Source organism: Mytilus californianus, unplaced genomic scaffold (genome assembly GCF_021869535.1).
Source record: "Mytilus californianus isolate M0D057914Y unplaced genomic scaffold, xbMytCali1.0.p SCAF_4, whole genome shotgun sequence".
NCBI classification, from domain to species: Eukaryota; Metazoa; Mollusca; class Bivalvia; order Mytilida; family Mytilidae; genus Mytilus; species Mytilus californianus.
In genome coordinates this window covers 73,371,007-73,384,401 of record NW_026262690.1, presented here as the reverse complement: position 1 = coordinate 73,384,401, position 13,395 = coordinate 73,371,007, and the positions used below count along the sequence as shown (strand labels likewise).

Sequence of the window (13,395 nt, the reverse complement as noted above, 5' to 3'; positions counted from 1 at the left end):
TTTGGTGTGTCATATATGAAATATATAGGGCCAACGGTGGTTACAAAAATATAGTCAAGACACAAAGCCATGATAAGCATTATTTCACGGGATGTTATTATAACGTTTAGATATCTTCGTAATTTCGACGGGAAACCCATAAGTTTGGATATAAAGTCTTTCATCTAATTAGGTAGTCAATAAAGTATATATGTACAATGGAACGTTGATGATGGTCCAATATATAGCACTGACGTTTGTCTTTGCCACATATCCTCTTTAAAAGCTTTTATATTTTCCAATGCAACTACTGGTATTTAACGGGGGAGTAGATTTTGATTGTTTGTGATATTACCAAGCAGTATGTTCAATAGTGACTAGCGGTAGAAATGAAAACTTCCACTATTTCTTTTTATTCTAAACCCTTAAAAAATACTAAAATATATATAAGCGTATGTGTTCTGTTTTATATTAATGATAGTAAAAGAGCTTGTCGGTTCGATAGCCCATTAGTGCTTTCTTAATTCCGCATTTTTCATGCAAATTCACTGGGAATTGATAAATTAGTATGTATGTATCAATAATATCTGTAAATTTCACAACATACAGGTTTTGTTTAATTAAGAACCTTTTATCATATAAAACCATCTACTTTTAGAAAGAATATTTACTTTTACTTATTTATCATTTTGTAATATTAATTCAGCATCATATATACAAACAACCTTTTCCCGTTTCAATTCTATATCAAGCTCTCTATACCAAACAAATAATCACAAAAACCAGTAAATGAATGAGCATAGAAAACAATATTAAGCTATATAATGATTCCATCTGAGTGAAGAATATTTCCAATACTTTGCCGTCTCGATGTCGCCCATTGTAAGTGGCAAACATTTGTTCTATTGTTATGGAAATGCGATAAACAATTTTACATTTGATATCTTTATTAACTGAGGCTGTACATGCATAAGAGTGACTGCATTCATTATTGACGCTACAAAGATGACTTTTTCAATTATGTTCTTACAAAAAGTTTGATTGATTTGACATTGATCGGTGTCTATATTCTTTGAAAAAAGTGCTGTAGAAAGTATAATGCCTTACTGTTGTTTTCAATAGCTATAATAATTTACATGATAAAAGTTACTGATGCAGAGACAAAAATATAAACATACTCAGACTTAGTTGAAAATGTGCGCTTCAGTAGTCTGGAGTGCATGGCCAATGTATGGCAGACGTTAGAACCAATGTTTACTTATACTCATTTTCCATGTTGTTTTTTTTTTTATTGAAAATTAACAGTCCATTTTTATCCTAATAGTCAGTTATTGGCAAATTGTATGCATCTTTCTTTGTTTCATTATGGACTAGTCGATAATCCACTCCAAGACGATTCTACTCAGGAAGAATTAATAGAAAAATAACCAGTAAAATCATTTAACTTCAAGTTCCTCTGTTTCGCGACTATATTGATACATGGCAGCTCCTAACCTTTTCGTGGTATATTTATTTCTTGTCCAGAAAGATATGAAAACTTGAGATTACCATATGATGTTTATAATAATTGACAATCTTGTATTGCGATGTATTTTATTACAAACTATTTCCATATTAGGCCTATTTGCAGTTATACAAATCGACAAATCTGGCCTTTGAAACAAACATATTATAGATTATTGATTTGTTTTTGTTTTTTTGTTTTTGTTTGTTTGTTTGTTTTTATTTTTTAAATTACAGGCAAAAGTTGTTTACCAATATTTAAATCTCTAAAATTCAGTTAGAAAAAATAAATAAAGGTAAAATCTACGACAAAAAATGAGGGAATCCACAAATTCCGAAAAGAGCGAGACCGGATGCATCGACGTGATAAATGTATCCTACTATGCATGCATCACCCGACATACAAATCCACATTCACACAAAATGTCACAATCGGGAAATGTACAGATCAGACTTGAGACCGCCAAAACATGTCGCTATTGAGCTGAGACACAGACACATCGATCGTATTGCATTGTCAACCAATTCGTGATGGTGACCGTACTACTTATGTAGTGTTACTTTCAGACGTTTTTCCTGATAACTCTGTCGGGGCAGTTTTTGTGTCAGGAGCACATCCATGTTTCGTGAACATGCACGAGCGTATCGAATCAATTGATATATGTCTATATATATGTATACATCAAACGATGGAGCAGAGGGTATGTAACTGCTGAAAATAGGAAGTTGACAATCCGTTTAAGATACATTGTTTTAAGTATCACATTTCTATTGAAACTTATTGCTTGGTAAGTGAATGGTTGATCAACATCAGACTCCTGTTGAATTAATATGTAGGTCTTTGAACTGATGATAGGAATTAAACTAATGTAGAAGCATGCGTGTGTCTAAGTCTTTTGATCGTATTCTTGTACATTCGTTTGATGGAGACCATTACAAACGAAATTCAGAGGAGAAAACCAATTTTAAATTACACTGAGCGGTAATTTAAATCTGATTCTAAATACTACTTTATCCTATAACAGAAGTTTCTGTTCCTAAATTAGTTTTGATGTCGATTGAATTTCTTTAATAATATCGAATCTAGTATTTAAGCTTTCCCAATAAAAAAAAAACCTGTAATTTAAACCAAGATTCGATGCAATTAGCAGAAATTGCACGCAATGGGGCTCTGCAAATTTGTTGATTTAGAAAAATAAATTCAATTCCTTGCAAATTTATTGCAGTTCTATTTTAAGGATAGTTAGATCTCGATTTGTTTAGTCTTTCCGTGAATTATTGTTTTTTATTCTTGTTTCCTGTTCTGTGTTTACTTAAGTTCACATGTAGGAATGAGAAAATGGAAAATGGCCAAACAGCTATAGGCGTTAAAGTGCAAATGTGTTGTATTTATTTCGGATTTATAAATTAGAAAAGGAGTGTAATTGTAAGGTTACGACATTTGTTAATTTCAATCTTTGCAGTAGAAATATAAAAGTTGTATTCTATATATTTCTTATTTATATGATAGAGCAACCTTATTCATTCTGTGATGGATTCTACGTGCTGTCTTGTATTTCTAAAGTAGTCCTTATTTCTGAAGATATACCAAATCATGTTTATTACAGACTGGGCTGCAAGTGACTGTAGTTAACGGTCCTCTAGTTGAACTGGCATATCATTGATTAAAGAAAGATAACTCTAATCATTATCCTTTCTACTCGAGCCTAAGAAGCTTGCATTACAATTTTCTCTTAGTTTGCAAACATATGTTATATGTAACAAAATAAGCAGAGAAGAATCTGATGAAAATGAGAATATTATCTGAACCGTTGCATGGGAGGTGTTTAGAAACCCTATAATAAATCAATATTGATAAGAAATAAAATTATGTTCTCAACAAGATATTATGTATTTAAAAACATACTTTCGTCGCCACTTTGACAAAAAAAAATATATAATTTTGTTGATACAATTGATACGCTTTAATAAATCATAAATATCTTGGATCTTGATATTTAAAGTCGACAAAATAACAAGGATCGCTTTAATGCTAATCTGTTTACGTTTCCTTCGTTATCATCTATCATTCCTGTTTCAAATGTACGTGCTTCTTGTTTCCATATTCAATGTTATTTTAATGTGAAACAGTCGCATGATAACAATATTACGTCATGTACTCTTGGAAAGCAAATTGTTATCAATTCACTAGCAAAACTACTCTTTTTAATCTAAGATTCTTTTCAACAGTCTTATACATTAATGCATGATAATTGAGACATCAAGCGAATGACTGTATAGTCAGAAAAACGATTCTGTTGTTCAAAGTTAAACGAAGATACTTAAAGTTGAAATATATTTTTTTAAAGAATACATGCATTGCGATTCGTAGGGAAGTGAAAGTAAATATACCTTTAGACAGTATGATATTTCTGATGCACGAACATTGTTATATTGTGGTTTAATATGTATATCTTATAAGAATGTGTAGTGCGCTTTTTAATGAGACACCTTTCCATCAGAGACTTATTTTTTCAGTACTTTTGTGACAGTGTCTGTTGATCGAATTTTTATAAAACGAATGTTATAGTATAGTTTTATCAATTTAGGACTCTTATTGCTGATTTGATTTGGGATAAACTGTATATCGTAGTGTTTAAGTTTGAGATTGATTCATTTTAAATGCATATTTTCAACACGTTGTTTTATTAAAACTTTATCTTTTCAGCATGCGGGTGTTTTCTCAGTTTTCATCCATACCTGGAAACATGAATAATTTCAAGGCAGAGAAACGGAGACCTCATAGTTGTTCAGGTTAGTATGTGTGGTACTTTTAACGTTTGATCACGTCACGTCCTGTCAAGAAACATTTTGAGCCTTGAAATAAAACTAGTCCTCTTCATAATATCTAAGAAAGAATATTTGATATGTTTATTTTCTGTAAATTTACTGTTTATAAAATGCTGAAATATTCAAAACGCTAAGGTTTTTCTACCCCCAGGTATAGATTGCCCAAGTCGTATTTGCCAAATTGGTACAACTGTTCGGAGTTTTCGGTTATTAATGCTATTCGGTTTCGTAATATTTAATTTGGCTTTACCACTGTTTTAAATCGAGCGCCACCGACGAGTCGTATGTAGACGAAACTCGAGTCTGGCGTACCAAGTTATAAGTCTGGTATATTTTATGAGTCTTTCCTTGTTTAATTCATGCACCAAATCCATTGCGCACCTGACAAAACGAATAGGAAAAGAACAGTGCCTTAAATGCATGTTCTTCGTCCTCACAGCGAGGCTTTCAACACGGAGCAAAATCTCAATTATCACTGCAAGTTCAATTCGGACATATCCATCACTTACCCATTTAATAACCAATGGAATTTTGAATGTTTTTCATTCAAATAACCACACAAAGTATGAAAATCGGAAGCTTAGTTTATGTATCCATTTTCAATTTAATTAGTTATATCTATCATAAAATATTAATACTGTTTTTGATAGAATAAAGTTTTATGTTTAGAAAAATGTATTGATTTCAAATAAATGACATGAGAATTCAAATTTAAAAAAAAATCACTGGAGCAAATAAAAAGAGAAAAGCATAAATGTCGCAATTCCATCAGAAACTATTACTATTATCGCAGTAATTTATCTGTAACGGAAACGCTTCAATTAGACACAAAACATTTTGAAAAAGAGAATTTCAATTCAAATTTAATTTTACACAAAGGATCATTTCTTCTGCAGTAGTTACACCGTGAAAATTATTTGTAACATTTTACTCCTAAATTGACGGAAATTGTCGTTTATGGCGAATGTCACCATTAAACAGATGCTATACATGATCATGGGAACGAACTAAGCATCAATAACATGAACTTTGGATTAGATAACTAGTGTCAGAAAGGTTCATACTTAATATGTCCGATGTCATTGTTTTGTTTGTATAATTATATGACTTGAAAGCATGCAATATATAAATTTGCAGTGTGCAACTGAAACAATAACTTGAAAATATACGAGGGTCAGGATGATGAATCCTTTATTTCTGTATTCTTTAAATTTTTAGGCCATTTTTCTCTATTCTTTATACGTTTTGCCCATTATTCTCTATTCTTTATATTTTATCACCTCATTATTCTCTATTCTTTACTTTTTTGGTCTATTTTCTCTATTTTTTATATTTTTTGCCCACTATTCTCTATTATTCTGTAAACCCCCATCCACACCATCATATACTTTAGACGATATGATAGATATCCAAGTATACGGTAAGACATTGTAAGGTTTCTACATAAAAAAAGATGTGTGATATAAGACAAGTATCCAGCAAAAGACATAAGAAAGAACACTGATGAAAAAACTACAGTCTACGGGATTCAACAATGAGCAAAACCGACGCAGGTAGTTAAGTTATTAAAAGCATTTTCATGTCTAACACATTTAGTATCAAGCAAAATATTATTTTTACGTCTACTTTTTATATACAAAGTTCAACCTGCTGCGCCCCACATAACGTCTTTTTGAAAGTATAGAAAAAATTGTACATTGTCATTAAAACAAGTAATGTCGATTCCTTTGAGTCATTATTTCAAATGAATATCGTTGCATGTGTCAAAACATTTTTGGTTTTCAAAGCCAGTCTGATCTTATTGATTGTCAACATTTATCGCTATCCGTCTTTCCTGCAACTATTGGGCAAAACTGTATAACATATATATGAATGGCAAATGAAAGTATGGGGTAAATAAAACATAACAAACTAATAATGAAACAATACCACAGGAAATATTGTTTACTAGTATCTAATATATGCATCATGACAGTTGCTGAAAGATTTTCAGTGATGAGTCTAATATAAATCATTGGATTTAAAGTCCATACTTATAGATAACTGGACTTTTTTCATTCGGCTGTCAAAGCCATGCTTTAGGGGAGCCGGCAGGGTTCTTCGTTCGTTTGCATATACCAAAACTTAGCATCTCGGTCAGAAAAGGGATGATAAATCATACCCATTTAAGAGGCAAAATGCACCCCCCCCCCCCCCCCTTTCAAACTCTTTTAATATTGGTAGTCAAAATGTCCAGTCCTTCATTCGGTTAACCCATGTCTTAGATCCGTATGCTAAACTTGTTCTCATCCTGGTCCATATGCATGAACTATTAAACGATTAAAACCTAATTTGGCCAATGACGGTACTTAGAAAAATTCAATTTCTAAACTTTTGTTCTCGCGGCAAACCAACAAAAATGATCAAAGCTACTTCAAAATGAGAGACTAATTCTAAATTTGCGCCATTTTAGCAAATATGGAGTTTGGATCCATAATACGTGTGTGTGTGTATATAATTCCACGACTCGAGAAGAATCAAATCCGTTTTGTAACCATCAGCACGGTGACCCAGTGGCGGATCCAGAAATTTTCATAAGGGGGGCCCACTGACTGCCTAATAGGGGGCCCGCTCCAGTCATGCTTCAGTGATTCCTTATATAATCAACCAAATTTTTCCCACAAAAGGGGGGGGGGGCCGGGCCCCCTGAAAAACCCTCTAAATCCGCCTCTGCGGTCGACTTTTTGTCCTAACTTTTAGTTAAATTCAAGATATAAAGTCAATGTTAAAATAAAAATGAGGTAATGTGGTCTGATTGCCAAGGAGACAACGATCCATCAAAATCGGAGATCATCGGACAGTCCGGCCCTTCTTGGCTTAAACCAACATAGCTGTTATATTGGCCGGGAACCTCTGTCCCGTGACATCTTTTTCTGTATCTTTGTATTTTGGGTGCCAGAAAGTTTTACTTTAATATTGACTTTTCTGTACATCTTTTAATTATAGTTAGTCACTTCGATTTAGAGTAAATTTTAGAAAGCGGGAAATTCCATGTAAATATCAATAAAAATTAATCAGCCCTTCAGTAAAGTTTTTGAAAACAATCTTATAGTATAGACTGGAACGTCGGTGGTCGAGTTGTCTAAGTAGTCGAACTACGGATCACTAGCCTGTCAGCACTGAGTTGGTGAGTTCGAATCTGGCACGAGGTAGGTGCGTTCGACTCCAATCTTAAATGACTAGGATTGTCAGTTTTTTTCTACCGAAGGGCGGTGGTTCTCTCCGGGCATTCCGGCTTCCCGTCTACCAATTAAAACTGATCGCCAAGAAATAGCGCAATATTGCTGAAAGTGGCGTGAAACACTAATCAATCAATTAGTATAAACTCTAAATACATGTGCATGGTTTTTAATATCAAAGATGACCAGTAGTACGCAGCATCATGATCTATGCAACAAATCTGAAATATTTCATTATTTCTAGATGGTCTTTAGGCAAGTTTAAGCTAACTCAAAGGCGTAATATATTTTATTTAAATTCAAAAAGTTGTTTTGACTTTATGAATTGATAAAAACAAGTCACAACAGTGGACTGAGGGAAAGTACAACACAACTTACAATAGGTACTAGTAGTCCAAGGTAGGTAACATAGATTATATTGCATACCTGGGACTATTATACTACTGAACTAGTATATAATAGTCTCAGAAAATACTGAGGTCATATTTCTCTATCGCAGATAACTGTTTATTTCCAAATCAATAAAGTGAATAGAAACACTGGATGTTATCCATTTTTTAATGCGTTTAGACTATCGGTCTGAATAATTAGTGTCAAATTATGTGTGCATACAGATGATCAAGACGTTAAATATCTCAATATTGTTTAAAGATTGGTTCTAATATTTAAACTTGTAATGCATCATATTTGCCTTAAAGCTATGATTACTGTGTCCAGGCGCGTAGCTACGTTTACGTCAAAACGCCCGGGCGTACACATGAATTTTGAAAAAAAATATTTAAATTAAATAAATTAAAAGAATTGGTTAAAAGCACATTAGGCTTGTAATACTTTCTTCAATGACGACATTAACTTTATGAATCAAATGATATGATAAAACATATTTGTTCATTTTCTGTCAAAGTGTGAATCTACTGTGAATTCTACTCAATTTCCTATTGTTCAAAGCAATTTATTATAAATAAAATCTTGTTAACAATGAAAGTGGTGGTGTCTGATAGTCTGAAGTCAAGGAGACAGCATTAAGGATTTAACTAGGCAAAACGTTTATTGTACTATTTTTGCCAAACGACATGTGATATGAAAATAAAATAATTTCGAATTTTGTCTCCTGTAAATGACTGGTCAAACTTGTCACATGTAAAACAACACCTACAAGATGATTCTTCTCACCATGATTGTGTAAAATTGGGACAAGACTTTTTGGGTGTTGCAAATTCAATATCCAAGTCAATAGCTTCTCAAGTTCTTCACTGTCATCCTTTCATCATGAGATTCTAACAAAAAACCGACATATACTTTCAAAAATAGTTGATGTAATCATCCTTTGTGAAAAACAGAATATACCACTTCGTGGCCATACTGAAGGAAAAAAGTAACTTTATGGCAACACTTTTAAAGACAGTTGCAAATTCGGATGACGTCTTTGCTATGCATCTTGAGACTGTCACTTTGGTCAAATACACATTCCCAAAAAACCAAAATTAACTCATTGTCATACGTGCAGACCAAATATTAGACCAACGTATATAAGGACTCTTGTTGTAGCTCATCCTTTCTTGTTCTACTTGCTGAATACAACAACAGATAAAGCATCTCAAACCCAGCTTTCGGTTTGTGTTACATTTAGGGAGCTATCATTTGATTTTTATGGGGGACTAGGATGAAATTTGGAAAAAAAGGCAGGACAGGAGTTTTGAGTAAAAAAAGTCAGGATAAACTAATGTTACACTATTGTTTCAGAAAAAAGGGTGAAGGTTTGGTACCATTAAAACGTTTAAACCCGCTGCATTTGTTTGCACCTGTCCTAAGTCAGGAATCTGATGTTCAGTAGTTGTCGTTTGTTGATGTGGTACATAAGTGTTTCTCGTTTCTCGTTTTTTATATGGATTAGACCGTTGGTTTTCCCGTTTGAATGGTTTTACATTAGTAATTTTTGGGGCCTTTTATAGCTTACTGTTCGGTGTGAGCCAAGGCTCCGTGTTGAAGACCGTACTGTGACCTATAATTTTTTACTTTTATAAATGTTGACTTGGATGGAGAGTTGTCTCATTGGCACTCATACCACATCTTCTTATATCTAATAAAAAAGGGCAGGACCGAACAGAGTGAAAAATAAAAAGGCAGGACAGAGATTACAACTAAAAAAATACAGGACAAAGTTTTTCATCCTAGCCCCCCTAAAAATCAAATGGTAGCTCCCTTACGTGAACTATTTTTAGGATTCAATCACGCCAAAGCTTCAACAAAAGAAGCAATTGCAAATCTGCTACTTGAATTTATGAATCAAAATGGTATTTATCTACAAAAATTGAGAGCACAGGGTTATAATGGTTCTAGCATTACACTGCATATACAATGATTTATACAATTTGGGTAACTTTTATTCACAATATCGTACAAACCTTATCATTTGATTTTTTGATAAATGTACCCATTTCTTTTTTATATTTCTATGGAAGCTGAAATACGATATGTGATTTTCACCCCACATCTCCTGTATCTCTTTCTCGATAACGCGTGAGCTTCCGTGGGGGGGGGGTCTCCCACATGAGCCCCTTTCAGAGCTACACCCTGGATCCAGACCCCTCGCTGAGGTTCGGGCGTACACTTAAAAAAGGCCTTGCTACGCCACTGGTGTCAATTTTTATCAAAGATTTCTGTAGTCGTAATCTTTTGTTTTTTATGAATGCAAATTTTCGCACCTGACAAAACTTTTCAACTTCCGGTTTAGATTTGTGTCACCTTGACCTTTAAAATCAACACATGGAGGAAAGGATACATTTTTGGGTACAGGTGCATGTATAAGAATGGAGACAATATATAACTACAAACTATTGAAGGTAAATGCAAATATAACGTTTAAAAAGATATAGGATTCACCGAAGACGACCGAAAACACGTTAAATGTGATGCAATTCGAAAATATGTCGACCATCGGAAAATGGCGCCTACAACTTCCTGTCGAAAATTCCGATGATATATTTCTGGCATTTGTCCAAATTAAATCTATTTACAATGCACATGTGTACAATTAATATGCTGCCTGTATTTTAATTGTTGTTAATGCATGTGTATATATATTTTATTGCTTAAGATATATCTAAAAATTGGACATCAGTTTCACATAGTCTTAGGATTTCCTAAACTAGTTACTAGTACTACTGTAAATAATAACTTACTGACCATGCATGTCCATTAGTTAGATAACAACAATGTCTTTGCATTTTAAGAAATTTTGTTTTCTTTCTGATAACAAATAAAAGATAAAATCTTTTCAATATAGGTTGTTTTTTATATCTCAGGCTTTAGAAATGGCACTAGAGTGAACAATATTAAGAGGAAATGACTCACTTATATATGCAGGTGTGACAACCTGAACAATTTAAAACGCTATCCTTAATTAAAGGATTTTAAAAATATGATATAGTCAGAATAGGGACCTTTCACATTAAAAATTCAAAATAACTATAACTCATATTTTAGAAATCCTGCAAGTTCAGTTAATTCCATGCAGTACCTTAAACAAATGTAAATTAGGAATTACATTATAATCCCTCTATAAAATGTTAATTGAAGTATAGGGAATCAGAGGCGGATTTAGAGGGTTTTTCAGGGGGCCCGGGCCCCCCCTTTTGGGGAAAAAATTTGGTTGATTATATAGGGAATCACTGGAGCAGGCCCCCTCTTAGGCAGTCAGTGGGCCCCCACTTATGAAAATTTCTGGATCTGCCACTGGGAATGGCAAAAAATATTGCCTGTCTCTAGGCAGAAAAAGAAAGGAATCTGAGCACACGCACATGCACTATCACGTAATTTTGTTACAAATTCAAATCTCACTATATATACATTGCTGTTTAAAACTTTTGCACCCTTCAGGGATCTCAGTGGAAAATAAACTGGAAGAAACTTTCATCAGAATAAAAACTATGCGTGATGGGATTCAAATCCTAGGACCTGTGGTGCATAAATTTCTTTAACTACAGCAGTAGAAATGGCAGATCCAGGGGGGTTCTGGGGATGGAACCCCCCCATTTTTTTTGACGATCAATGCATTTGAATGGGGACATATAGTTGGAACCCCCCTTTATCCTGGGTTAGGAACCCCCCCTTTTATAGATGGCTGGATCCGCCCCTGAACTGTATGAGAGTGCAAAAGGTTACAGAGCAGAGTACCTTAGCAGAGGGATACTTAAGAGCCTTACATACTTACATTCATTGAAACCTGTCTTTTGTTACAGTCTGTATGTTGCCCTCTAGTTTGTCTTTTTGGTATTTTTGTTACATGAGTTGCTGTCTCATTGTCATAAAATGTAGACCCAATCATGGCATGTCTTCTTTTATTCATATCCCTGGCTGCAATTAAAGGGACATGTAGTACATATGTGCATGGATAAAGAACTAAATAAGTCAGACATCTGGAGGGGGAAAATAAATGAACTTTAAATTTTGACAAGAAATTTGGAGTCTGGGAATACTTTCCTCAATGTTTGATATTTGACCCTGGACCTCCAGCTCATTATACAAATGTGATTAAAGTCTTTGAATGTTAAACATGTAACACAATTTTTCATGTTTTATCGATTTCTCCTAAGTCAATAGACTTGAAATTTTTCAGCATGTAAATAAAATAACAGAGATATGTTTGTCCAAACAAATAAAAAGGCATGAAGGTGTACATTTGCTAACACCCTCATAGATGTATCTAATACATGTAAATCTGGAAGTGGAAAAACTTGATTCAGTAACAGTACATACAATGTTCAATGTCAGACAGATGTCTGTTATCATCAGTGTCAAAACTTCCTGCTAATTAACTCAGTTAGCTTGCTTGTTTGTGGAGTACTACAAATGTAGTTACATGTACAGCATTGTTGAACAGCGAAATCTATTGAAACTAAACCCTGCATAATCAGATCTCTATTGAACTCTTGTGTCAGGACATAAATGTACAGTGAAATCTATTGAAACCAAACCCTGCATAATTATAAATACATTGAACTCTTCTGAAAGGACATATGTGTACTGTACAGTACAGTGAAAATTCTTCAGTAGTTTTTACTGTCATGACTGTTTTTAAACAAAGTGTTTCTAATCAGGGGAAACAATCTTTGTTAGTCCCGAAGAGTGAGTGGTTAAACAGGTTTCAATGTATTTGGCTGTCCGGTAGTTAAAAATAATTAGTTTTATCAGTAAAAAGTCTATATCCGCTTGCAATTCACATTTTAAAAACTCTTCCTATAGTATTTATCTTATATCATTAGTGATGACATGTTATTGAATTGCATACATGAATGTTCATTAATAAATTAGTAGGCAGGCTATAAAATGATAAGTGGAACAACACCAGTTTTGAAATAATCCACTGTTTTGTTATTCATGTATCTACTGTATGTACTTTTTAAATTTTTATATGAAAATTTTACAGTTTGACTTAAGTTTAACACTCTAAGAAACTGAATGTAACATGGTTTTATTTCCAGTAGTAGTTATATATACATGTATATATTTCGAATTAATTTCAACAGATCTTTGATGTGAATTCAAGGATTCTTCTTATTTTTCCCTCCAGAATTTTGTTTTTTAATTTATACATGTATCTAGACTAAAATAGCACGAAAATTGTCAAAATTTTAAGGTCATTATACATTTAAACTGGCTCCCCATACAAAGACAATTGAAATTGTCCAAATCTAGCCAAACAAATAGTTAATTATCAACCTGATGAATATAGATTTGAAGTTTTGAAAATTGGTCTTAGAAAGTACCACTTTATTAACTCCTCAAACATTATTAAAAGGCTTTGAACCAGGCTTCAGTGTATTGAAATGATCCCTTGCATGTTTATAACATGCATGCACTAATC

The 13,395-nt window shown here is 33.3% G+C and overlaps 1 protein-coding gene across 3 annotated transcripts in view; it reads left to right on the top strand.

Moving 5' to 3' along the window:
- Positions 1 to 13,395, top strand: part of LOC127738488 (tyrosine-protein kinase SRK2-like) — a 61,989-nt gene that overhangs the window by 14,956 nt on the left and 33,638 nt on the right. For 2 of the 3 annotated variants that reach the window (XM_052249771.1, XM_052249772.1), the window contains exon 2: positions 4,190 to 4,275. In XM_052249771.1, the coding sequence (XP_052105731.1) occupies positions 4,190 to 4,275 (86 nt within the window). Of the gene's footprint in view, positions 1 to 4,189; positions 4,276 to 10,268; positions 10,373 to 13,395 lie in introns of those variants that run through there. The other variant, XM_052249773.1, reaches the window with a different exon arrangement.